The 11,787-nt window shown below is 45.3% G+C and overlaps 1 protein-coding gene across 1 annotated transcript; it reads right to left on the bottom strand.

Moving 5' to 3' along the window:
- Positions 1 to 5,639: 5,639 nt before the first annotated feature.
- Positions 5,640 to 8,371, bottom strand: LOC307027333 (uncharacterized protein). Its single transcript, XM_079695560.1, has 3 exons — positions 8,219 to 8,371; positions 7,533 to 7,836; positions 5,640 to 7,404 (listed from the first exon to the last, which is right to left on the bottom strand). Exons 2-3 carry the CDS (start codon positions 7,833 to 7,835, stop codon positions 5,884 to 5,886), a joined length of 1,824 nt encoding a protein of 607 aa, XP_079551686.1. The 5' UTR covers position 7,836; positions 8,219 to 8,371; the 3' UTR covers positions 5,640 to 5,883.
- Between the last annotated feature and the right edge of the window lie 3,416 nt (positions 8,372 to 11,787).

Raw genomic sequence — 11,787 nt, 5'->3', positions numbered from 1 at the left:
GCATGTGTAAATCGAGACGAAACATCTTTCTCTCCCCCACCTGCTTGCGAAGGGGAGGGGCAGTTTACACACACACGCAGCTGCTGCATGCAGCAACGCACACACAGGGAGGAGATGGCAGAGAGAATGCACTCCCCTGAAAACTCCCCTTGAATTCCTCCAGACTCAGAAAATGTAAAAGTTCACTTTTTGGAGATCCATAGAAAAAGGGTGAAAATTGAAAAATGTATTCGAAAATAGTGCCTCATAAGGCGGGTAGAGTCCCTTGAAAACTCCCCTTGAATTCCTCCAGACTCAGAAAAAGTCAAAGTTGACTTTTTGGAGATCCATAGAAAAAGGGTGAAAATGGAAAAAAGTATTCGAAAATAGTGCTTCATAAGGCGGGTAGAGTCCCTTGAAAACTCCCCTTGAATTCCTCCAGACTCAGAAAATGTAAAAGTTGACTTTTTGGAGATCCATAGAAAAAAGGGTGAAAATGAAAAAAAGAATGCCACAGCATGGATTCGAACACGCGACCAACCGCATCCAGGGGCGAGCGTTAACACAGTGAGCCACTGGACCTGAGTACTCAAACATGCCAACTTTTGCATCTTAGACACTCTGAATTCACTAAATGTACAACTTTTTCTCCATCAAAATGAACAAATGAGACATGAAATAACATCTACAGATCAAGACGAAGCGAATGGAAGCGGTCCTTGCCTCGTAGCTGTGAACAGCTGTGATCGCAGGAAAATGCTGTTACAAAGATTTCTCAGTATATCTCCGGGACATTTCCCTTGCTTTCCCACCGTCACAATGGAAAAACGAGACATGAAATAACATCAACAGATCAAGACGAAGCGAATGGAAGTACCCCCGGAGTCATAGCATGTGTAAATCGAGACGAAACATCTCTCTCTCCCCTGCCTGCTTGCGAAGGGGAGGGGCAGTTTACACACACACACACACACACGCAGCTGCTGCATGCAGCAACGCACACAGAGGGAGGAGATGGCAGAGAGAATGCACTCCCCTGAAAACTCCCCTTGAATTCCTCCAGACTCAGAAAATGTAAAAGTTCACTTTTTGGAGATCCATAGAAAAAGGGTGAAAATGGAAAAAAGTATTCGAAAATAGTGCCTCATAAGGCGGGTAGAGTCCCTTGAAAACTCCCCTTGAATTCCTCCAGACTCAGAAAAAGTCAAAGTTTACTTTTTGGAGATCCATAGAAAAAGGGTGAAAATGGAAAAAAGTATTCGAAAATAGTGCCTCATAAGGCGGGTAGAGTCCCTTGAAAACTCCCCTTGAATTCCTCCAGACTCAGAAAAAGTCAAAGTTGACTTTTTGGAGATCCATAGAAAAAGGGTGAAAATGAAAAAAAGTATGCCACGGCATGGATTCGAACACGCGACCAACCACATCCAGGGGCGAGCGTTAACGCAGTGAGCCACTGGACATGAGTACTCAAACATGCCTACTTTTGCATCTTAGACACTCTGAATTCACTAAATGTACAACTTTTTCTCCATCAAAATGAACAAATGAGACATGAAATAACATCTACAGATCAAGACGAAGTGAATGGAAGCGGTCCCAGCCTCGTAGCTGTGAACAGCTGTGATCGCAGGAAAATGCTGTTACAAAGATTTCTCAATATATCTCCGGGACCGTCACAATGGACAAACGAGACATGAAATAACATCAACAGATCAAGACGAAGCGAATGGAAGTACCCCCGGAGTCATAGCATGTGTAAATCGAGACGAAACATCTCTCTCTCCCCCGCCTGCTTGCGAAGGGGAGGGGCAGTTTACACACACACACGCAGCTGCTGCATGCAGCAACGCACACAGAGGGAGGAGATGGCAGAGAGAATGCACTCCCCTGAAAACTCCCCATGAATACCTCCAGACTCAGAAAATGTAAAAGTTCACTTTTTGGAGATCCATAGAAAAAGGGTGAAAATGGAAAAAAGTATTCGAAAATAGTGCCTCATAAGGCGGCTAGAGTCCCTTGAAAACTCCCCTTGAATTCCTCCAGACTCAGAAAAAGTCAAAGTTGACTTTTTGGAGATCCATAGAAAAAGGGTGAAAATGAAAAAAAGTATGCCACAGCATGGATTCGAACACGCGACCAACCACATCCAGGGGCGAGCATTAACGCAGTGAGCCACTGGACCTGAGTACTCAAACATGCCTACTTGTGCATCTTGGAAACTCTGAATTCACTAAATGTACAACTTTTTCTCCATCAAAATGAACAAATGAGACATTAAATAACATCTACAGATCAAGACGAAGCGAATGGAAGCGGTCCCAGCCTCGTAGCTGTGAACAGCTGTGATCGCAGGAAAATGCTGTTACAAAGATTTCTCAGTATATCTCCGGGACATTTCCCTGGCTTTCCCACCATCACAATGGACAAACGAGACATGAAATAACATCAACAGATCAAGACGAAGCGAATGGAGGTACCCCCGGAGTCATAGCATGTGTAAATTGAGACGAAACATCTTTCTCTCCCCCACCTGCTTGCGAAGGGGAGGGGCAGTTTACACACACACGCAGCTGCTGCATGCAGCAACGCACACACAGGGAGGAGATGGCAGAGAGAACGCACTCCCCTGAAAACTCCCCTTGAATTCCTCCAGACTCAGAAAATGTAAAAGTTCACTTTTTGGAGATCCATAGAAAAAGGGTGAAAATGAAAAAAAGTATGCCACAGCATGGATTTGAACACGCGACCAACCGCATCCAGGGGCGAGCGTTAACGCAGTGAGCCACTGGACATGAGTACTCAAACATGCCTACTTTTGCATCTTAGACACTCTGAATTCACAAAATGTACAACTTTTTCTCCATCAAAATGAACAAATGAGACATTAAATAACATCTACAGATCAAGACGAAGCGAATGGAAGCGGTCCCATCCTCGTAGCTGTGAACAGCTGTGATCGCAGGAAAATGCTGTTACAAAGATTTCTCAGTATATCTCCGGGACATTTCCCTGGCTTTCCCACCGTCACAATGGACAAACGAGACATGAAATAACATCAACAGATCAAGACGAAGCGAATGGAAGTACCCCCGGAGTCATAGCATGTGTAAATCGAGACGAAACATCTCTCTCTCCCCCGCCTGCTAGCGAAGGGGAGGGGCAGTTTACACACACACGCAGCTGCTGCATGCAGCAACGCACACACAGGGAGGAGATGGCAGAGAGAACGCACTCCCCTGAAAACTCCCCTTGAATTCCTCCAGACTCAGAAAATGTAAAAGTTCACTTTTTGGAGATCCATAGAAAAAGGGTGAAAATGGAAAAAAGTATTCGAAAATAGTGCCTCATAAGGCGGCTAGAGTCCCTTGAAAACTCCCCTTGAATTCCTCCAGACACAGAAAAAGTCAAAGTTGACTTTTTGGAGATCCATAGAAAAAGGGTGAAAATGAAAAAAAGTATGCCACAGTATGGATTCGAACACGCGACCAACCGCATCCAGGGGCGAGCATTAACGCAGTGAGCAACTGGACCTGAGTACTCAAACATGCCTACTTTTGCATTTTAGAAACTCTGAATTCACTAAATGTACAACTTTTTCTCCATCAAAATGAACAACTGAGACATTAAATAACATCTACAGATCAAGACGAAGCGAATGGAAGCGGTCCCAGCCTCGTAGCTGTGAACAGCTGTGATCGCAGGAAAATACTGTTACAAAGATTTCTCAGTATATCTCCGGGACATTTCCCTGGCTCTCCCACCGTCACAATGGACAAACGAGACATGAAATAACATCAACAGATCAAGACGAAGCGAATGGAAGTACCCCCGGAGTAATAGCATGTGTAAATCGAGACGAAACATCTCTCTCTCCCACGCCTGCTTGCGAAGGGGAGGGGCAGTTTACACACACACACGCAGCTGCTGCATGCAGCAACGCACACACAGGGAGGAGATGGCAGAGAGAATGCACTCCCCTGAAAACTCCCCTTGAATTCCTCCAGACTCAGAAAATGTAAAAGTTCACTTTTTGGAGATCCATAGAAAAAGGGTGAAAATGAAAAAAAGTATGCCACAGCATGGATTCGAACACGCGACCAACCGCATCCAGGGGCGAGCGTTAACGCAGTGAGCCACTGGACATGAGTACTCAAACATGCCTACTTTTGCATCTTAGACACTCTGAATTCACTAAATGTACAACTTTTTCTTCATCAAAATGAACAAATGAGACATTAAATAACATCTACAGATCAAGACGAAGCGAATGGAAGCGGTCCCAGCCTCGTAGCTGTGAACAGCTGTGATCGCAGGAAAATGCTGTTACAAAGATTTCTCAGTATATCTCCGGGACATTTCCCTGGCTTTCCCACCGTCACAATGGACAAACGAGACATGAAATAACATCAACAGTTCAAGACGAAGCGAATGGAACTACCCACGGAGTCATAGCATGTGTAAATCGAGACGAAACATCTCTCTCTCCCCCGCCTGCTTGCGAAGGGGAGGGGCAGTTTACACACACACACGCAGCTGCTGCATGCAGCAACGCACACACAGGGAGGAGATGGCAGAGAGAATGCACTCCCCTGAAAACTCCCCTTGAATTCCTCCAGACTCAGAAAATGTAAAAGTTCACTTTTTGGAGATCCATAGAAAAAGGGTGAAAATGGAAAAAAGTATTCGAAAATAGTGCCTCATAAGGCGGGTGGAGTCCCTTGAAAACTCCCCTTGAATTCCTCCAGACTCAGAAAAAGTCAAAGTTGACTTTTTGGAGATCCATAGAAAAAGGGTGAAAATGAAAAAAAGTATGCCACAGTATGGATTCGAACACGCGACCAACCGCATCCAGGGGCGAGCATTAACGCAGTGAGCCACTGGACCTGAGTACTCAAACATGCCTACTTTTGCATTTTAGAAACTCTGAATTCACTAAATCTACAACTTTTTCTCCATCAAAATGAACAACTGAGACATTAAATAACATCTACAGATCAAGACGAAGCGAATGGAAGCGGTCCCAGCCTCGTAGCTGTGAACAGCTGTGATCGCAGGAAAATACTGTTACAAAGATTTCTCAGTATATCTCCGGGACATTTCCCTGGCTTTCCCACCGTCACAATGGACAAACGAGACATGAAATAACATCAACAGATCAAGACGAAGCGAATGGAAGTACCCCCGGAGTAATAGCATGTGTAAATCGAAACGAAACATCTCTCTCTCCCCAACCTGCTTGCGAGGGGGAGGGGCAGCTTACACACACACGCAGCTGCTGCATGCAGCAACACACACACAGGGAGGAGATGGCAGAGAGAACGCACTCCCCTGAAAACTCCCCTTGAATTCCTCCAGACTCAGAAAATGTAAAAGATCACTTTTTGGAGATCCATAGAAAAAGGGTGAAAATGAAAAAAAGAATGCCACAGCATGGATTCGAACACGCGACCAACCGCATCCAGGGGCGAGCGTTAACACAGTGAGCCACTGGACCTGAGTAGGGGAGACCAGGGATAGTTGCAACACTTTTGGGGCTTTTCCCCAATAAGTAAAAAACCATTTACAATTGGATAGCCATTTTGCTATATTATGCATTATCAATATGTCAGCTACTGAAACAATGTATTTAAGATGTTTTTATGGAATAAGTACAGGTTGGAAAATGTATTTTAAAAAAAAACCTCAACTGTTACAACCGTCCTTGTGTACAGGGACAGTTGTAACCCATGCAGGCACAGTTGTAACATCTTAATAACGGTTACCCTTTTTCACACTATATGACAAAAAAATAGGGAAAGCTGTCAAATTCTAAGGCAACAAGATTTTAATGGGATTTCACACATCCTCCAACAAACAATGAAAAATGAACAGAACTTGAACAGAACTTAAAACAGAACACCAGAATTAATCAGATTCACAGTTGTGGCAGGTGTAAAAGGCACTTCCATCTGTGCAGTCCTTGTGTGCCCAGGCTTTACAGGAGCAACACTGCAGCCACATCTCCTTGGACCTAGAGTAGCTCTCCAGGCACACAATGCAGTATTGGGCCTCATCTTCATCAGATGAGGCCTGCATCTTCTGCTTCTTGTTGGGTATGGTTTTTTGGCCGAAATTGATTTTTGTCTTCGCTTTAGACTTCTTTGCGTTAGATCTTTTTTTCTCAGCCTCGAGTTGATCTTTCATCGGAGTGTCTGTGAGGACAGCGGTTTCTCTTCTTTTTCTCCCCTTTGTGGTCTGCTTCCTTGGTCCAGCTTTTGGATGTGGACGGATGGACAAGGGTGAGAAAGGCGTTGCAGAGGATGATGTCCCAGGCTCCACACATGGCCTGACAGGGGATGAGGCTGCGAGTAGAGGAGAGGAGGCTGTGAGTGGAGGAGAGGAGGCTGCGAGTGGAGGAGAGGAGGCTGCGAGTGTAAGAGAGGAGGCTGCGAGTGGAGGAGAGGATGCCACAGTTGGTGTTGGAGCTGCACTGGTAGAAGGTTCTGGTGGTGGGCGGTCTGTGACTTGGGATGGAGCAAAGTCGATATCATTGAAAATGTCTCTATTAAAAGGCCAAATTCCAGTGCACGCGAACCCTGCCTGGATATTTGATGGCGTTGCAGCCAGAGGAAGGGCACTTTTCACAATGCCCGGCAGATCGTAAATGGTCATTGTGGTTCCTGGATGAGTCTTCATCCAATTGTCACAGCGGCTGTTGATGTGCCTCTTCAGTGGCCCATATACAGTGCGATCTAAGGGCTGTAGTTTGTGAGAACAGTGGGGAGGAAAAGAGAGGAGGATGATCCCATGGCTCCTGCAAAAATTAATCCCCTCCACAGAAAGGTGGGAGGAGTGATTGTCCAGAATCAGCAGCACCTTTGACTCCTGTGAGCTCTTGGTATGGCTCTGGAAGTGCTTGAGGAAGACCAAAAAGTCTTCCTCTTGCATCCACCCAGACCCATTTGCTCTGCCAATACAGCCAGGAGGGCCATTGCTGGTGAAGAAGAGATGAAACTTCTTCCGGGGGAATATCATCATTGGGGGGATGGAATTCCCCAATGCATTTACAGCACATGCAAGTGTGACGAGAGTGCCCCGCTCTGCAGATGTCACACTGCCGACTTGTTTCGTCCCTTTTCTGGCAACAATCTTCCCAGGGTTTTGGACAGTTGTGACTCCGGTTTCGTCCATATTCCAAATTTCCTGTGTGACAAACTCATGCTTCGTCAGGACTGCAGACAGGTTGTCAAAAAACTTTTTCACATTTGTTCGGTTGAAGCTTGTAGCCCGTGAGAGACTGGTAGCCTGAGGTCTGCGTATGGAGAGGGTAGGGTGCCGCTTCAAAAACGATGTGAGCCAGTCAGCTCCGGCCATCTCTTTCTCTGCCCAGGTTTGAGGGAAGTTGCAGTTGTAGTTCTTTGCCAATTCATAGGCAAACTTCCGCACCTAAAATGAATATACATTGGAAAATATTTCACTTGTCTGTTCACTATAGGCCTCAATATATTTGATCACTTACTTTTCTTTTGTTCAGTAGCCTATAGATAGCCTATTCTACCTTAATTATGACCTACCTCCTTTGAGCTGAGACCATAATATAGATCAGCTGCCTCCATCAGGTAGTCTCTCAATAGCATCTCCTGCTCTGTTGAGAACACCTTCTTTGGAGTCCAGTAGCCTACTCTTGGGGGTGTGTGTGATCCCTGACTCTCCAACCTCAGCCTCTTCTTATGGAACCGGTACAGGGTGACATGGCATATATCCAGGGACTTTGCCACTTCCCTGAATGATTTGCCATCCTGAACTTCACCTGAGGCCACCTGCAGCAGAGCAAGTGGCACTCCCCTGTCGGTCTTCCTCTGTCTGATACTTGGCATACTGTAAACACACACACACACTTTATGCCTACTGTACAGTATTTAATTCTGTTTATTTTTACAGGGACAATGCAGACCAATCAATGCTTGAATGAACAATTGATCATTCAAGCAAATGAGCCATCATTGTAAATGTGCCATGTTACAACCGTCCCGTTACAACCGTCCCAGAACCACCAGTCTTGCTTCACCCCCTGTGAACCTGCCTGATTGCTGGCTTGACCCATATTTAGCTAGCTATATTTGTAGCTTACAAAACAGTTATTCTAATAATACTAGTTTGGATTCCTAGACATTTTGAACTCAAGACAGTATCCAAAAAATACCTCATATCATTTTAGTTAATATTTGACCTCAGAAACACACTTTTGCTGATAACTTACGTGAGATATTCAAACGTGGCTCCTTTTTATTTCGGCGATCTTACCATCTAACTGCGCATGTGCAGAGTGAGTGTCATCACTCTAGCTTGTTTATGATTGGAGATATTGAGGGTGTTACAACCAACCCGTGTTTCAACTGTACCGGGTCTCCCCTACTCAAACATGCCTACTTGTGCATCTTAGACACTCTGAAATTTACTAAATGTACAACTTTTTCTCCATCAAAATGAACAAATGAGACATTAAATAACATCTACAGATCAAGACGAAGCGAATGGAAGCGGTCCCAGCCTCGTAGCTGCGAACAGCTGTGATCGCAGGAAAATGCTGTTACAAAGATTTCTCAGTATATCTCCGGGACATTTCCCTGGCTTTCCCACCGTCACAATGGACAAACGAGACATGAAATAACATCAACAGATCAAGACGAAGCGAATGGAAGTACCCCCGGAGTCATAGCATGTGTAAATCGAGACGAAACATCTCTCTCTCCCCCGCCTGCTTGCGAGGGGGAGGGGCAGTTTACACACACACGCAGCTGCTGCATGCAGCAACACACACACAGGGAGGAGATGGCAGAGAGAACGCACTCCCCTGAAAACTCCCCTTGAATTCCTCCAGACTCAGAAAATGTAAAAGATCACTTATTGGAGATCCATAGAAAAAGGGTGAAAATGGAAAAAAGTATTCGAAAATAGTGTCTCATAAGGCGGGTAGAGTCCCTTAAAAACTGCCCTTGAATTCCTCCAGACTCAGAAAAAGTCAAAGTTGACTTTTTGGAGATCCATAGAAAAAGGGTGAAAATGGAAAAAAGTATTCGAAATTAGTGCCTCATAAAGCGGGTAGAGTCCCTTGAAAACTCCCCTTGAATTCCTCCAGACTCAGAAAAAGTCAAAGTTGACTTTTTGGAGATCCATAGAAAAAGGGTGAAAATGAAAAAAAGTATGCCACAGCATGGATTCGAACACGCAACCAACCGCATCCAGTGGCGAGCGTTAACGCAGTGAGCCACTGGACCTGAGTACTCAAACATGCCTACTTTTGCATCTTAGAAACTCTGAATTCACTAAATGTACAACTTTTTCTCCATCAAAATGAACAAATGAGACATTAAATAACATCTACAGATCAAGACGAAGCGAATGGAAGCGGTCCCAGCCTCGTAGCTGTGAACAGCTCTGATCGCAGGAAAATATTGTTACAAAGATTTATCAGTATATCTCCGGGACATTTCCCTGGCTTTCCCACCGTCACAATGGACAAACGAGACATGAAATAACATCAACAGATCAAGACGAAGCGAATGGAGGTACCCCCGGAGTCATAGCATGTGTAAATCGAGACGAAACATCTCTCTCTCCCCCGCCTGCTTGCGAGGGGGAGGGGCAGTTTACACACACACGCAGCTGCTGCATGCAGCAACACACACACAGGGAGGAGATGGCAGAGAGAACGCACTCCCCTGAAAACTCCCCTTGAATTCCTCCAGACTCAGAAAATGTAAAAGATCACTTTTTGGAGATCCATAGAAAAAGGGTGAAAATGAAAAAAAGAATGCCACAGCATGGATTCGAACACGCGACCAACCGCATCCAGGGGCGAGCATTAACGCAGTGAGCCACTGGACCTGAGTACTCAAACATGCCTACTTTTGCATCTTAGAAACTCTGAATTCACTAAATGTACAACTTTTTCTCCATCAAAATGAACAACTGAGACATTAAATAACATCTACAGATCAAGACGAAGCGAATGGAAGCGGTCCCAGCCTCGTAGCTGTGAACAGCTGTGATCGCAGGAAAATATTGTTACAAAGATTTATCAGTATATCTCCGGGACATTTCCCTGGCTTTCCCACCGTCACAATGGACAAACGAGACATGAAATAACATCAACAGATCAAGACGAAGCGAATGGAGGTACCCCCGGAGTCATAGCATGTGTAAATCGAGACGAAACATCTCTCTCTCCCCCGCCTGCTTGCGAGGGGGAGGGGCAGTTTACACACACACGCAGCTGCTGCATGCAGCAACACACACACAGGGAGGAGATGGCAGAGAGAACGCACTCCCCTGAAAACTCCCCTTGAATTCCTCCAGACTCAGAAAATGTAAAAGATCACTTATTGGAGATCCATAGAAAAAGGGTGAAAATGGAAAAAAGTATTCGAAAATAGTGCCTCATAAGGCGGGTAGAGTCCCTTAAAAACTGCCCTTGAATTCCTCCAGACTCAGAAAAAGTCAAAGTTGACTTTTTGGAGATCCATAGAAAAAGGGTGAAAATGGAAAACAAGTATTCGAAATTAGTGCCTCATAAAGCGGGTAGAGTCCCTTGAAAACTCCCCTTGAATTCCTCCAGACTCAGAAAAAGTCAAAGTTGACTTTTTGGAGATCCATAGAAAAAGGGTGAAAATGAAAAAAAGTATGCCACAGCATGGATTCGAACACGCGACCAACCACATCCAGGGGCGAGCATTAACGCAGTGAGCCACTGGACCTGAGTACTCAAACATGCCTACTTGTGCATCTTGGAAACTCTGAATTCACTAAATGTACAACTTTTTCTCCATCAAAATGAACAAATGAGACATGAAATAACATCTACAGATCAAGACGAAGCGAATGGAAGCGGTCCCAGCCTCGTAGCTGTGAACAGCTGTGATCGCAGGAAAATGCTGTGACAAAGATTTCTCAGTATATCTCCGGGACATTTCCCTGGCTTTCCCACCGTCACAATGGACAAACGAGACATGAAATAACATCAACAGATCAAGACGAAGCGAATGGAGGTACCCCCGGAGTCATAGCATGTGTAAATCGAGACGAAACATCTCTCTCTCCCCCGCCTGCTTGCGAGGGGGAGGGGCAGTTTACACACACACGCAGCTGCTGCGTGCAGCAACACACACACAGGGAGTAGATGGCAGAGAGAACGCACTCCCCTGAAAACTCCCCTTGAATTCCTCCAGACTCAGAAAATGTAAAAGATCACTTTTTGGAGATCCATAGAAAAAGGGTGAAAATTAAAAAAAGAATGCCACAGCATGGATTCGAACACGCGACCAACCGCATCCAAGGGCGAGCATTAACGCAGTGAACCACTGGACATGAGTACTCAAACATGCCTACTTTTGCATCTTAGAAACTCTGAATTCACTAAATGTACAACTTGTTCTCCATCAAAATGAACAAATGAGACATTAAATAACATCTACAGATCAAGACGAAGCGAATGGAAGCGGTCCCAGCCTCGTAGCTGTGAACAGCTGTGATCGCAGGAAAATGCTGTTACAAAGATTTCTCAGTATATCTCCGGGACATTTCCCTGGCTTTCCCACCGTCACAATGGACAAACGAGACATGAAATAACATCAACAGATCAAGACGAAGCAAATGGAACTACCCCCGGAGTCATAGCATGTGTAAATCGAGACGAAACATCTCTCTCTCCCCCGCCTGCTTGCGAAGGGGAGGGGCAGTTTACACACACACACGCAGCTGCTATATGCAGCAACGCACACACAGGGAGGAGATGGCAGAGAGAATGCACTCCCCTGAAAACTCCCCTTG

Source organism: Notothenia rossii (genome assembly GCF_949606895.1).
Source record: "Notothenia rossii genome assembly, contig: scaffold_23, whole genome shotgun sequence".
In the NCBI taxonomy this organism is placed as follows: domain Eukaryota; kingdom Metazoa; phylum Chordata; class Actinopteri; order Perciformes; family Nototheniidae; genus Notothenia; species Notothenia rossii.
This window is presented reverse-complemented; position numbering and strand designations above follow the sequence as displayed.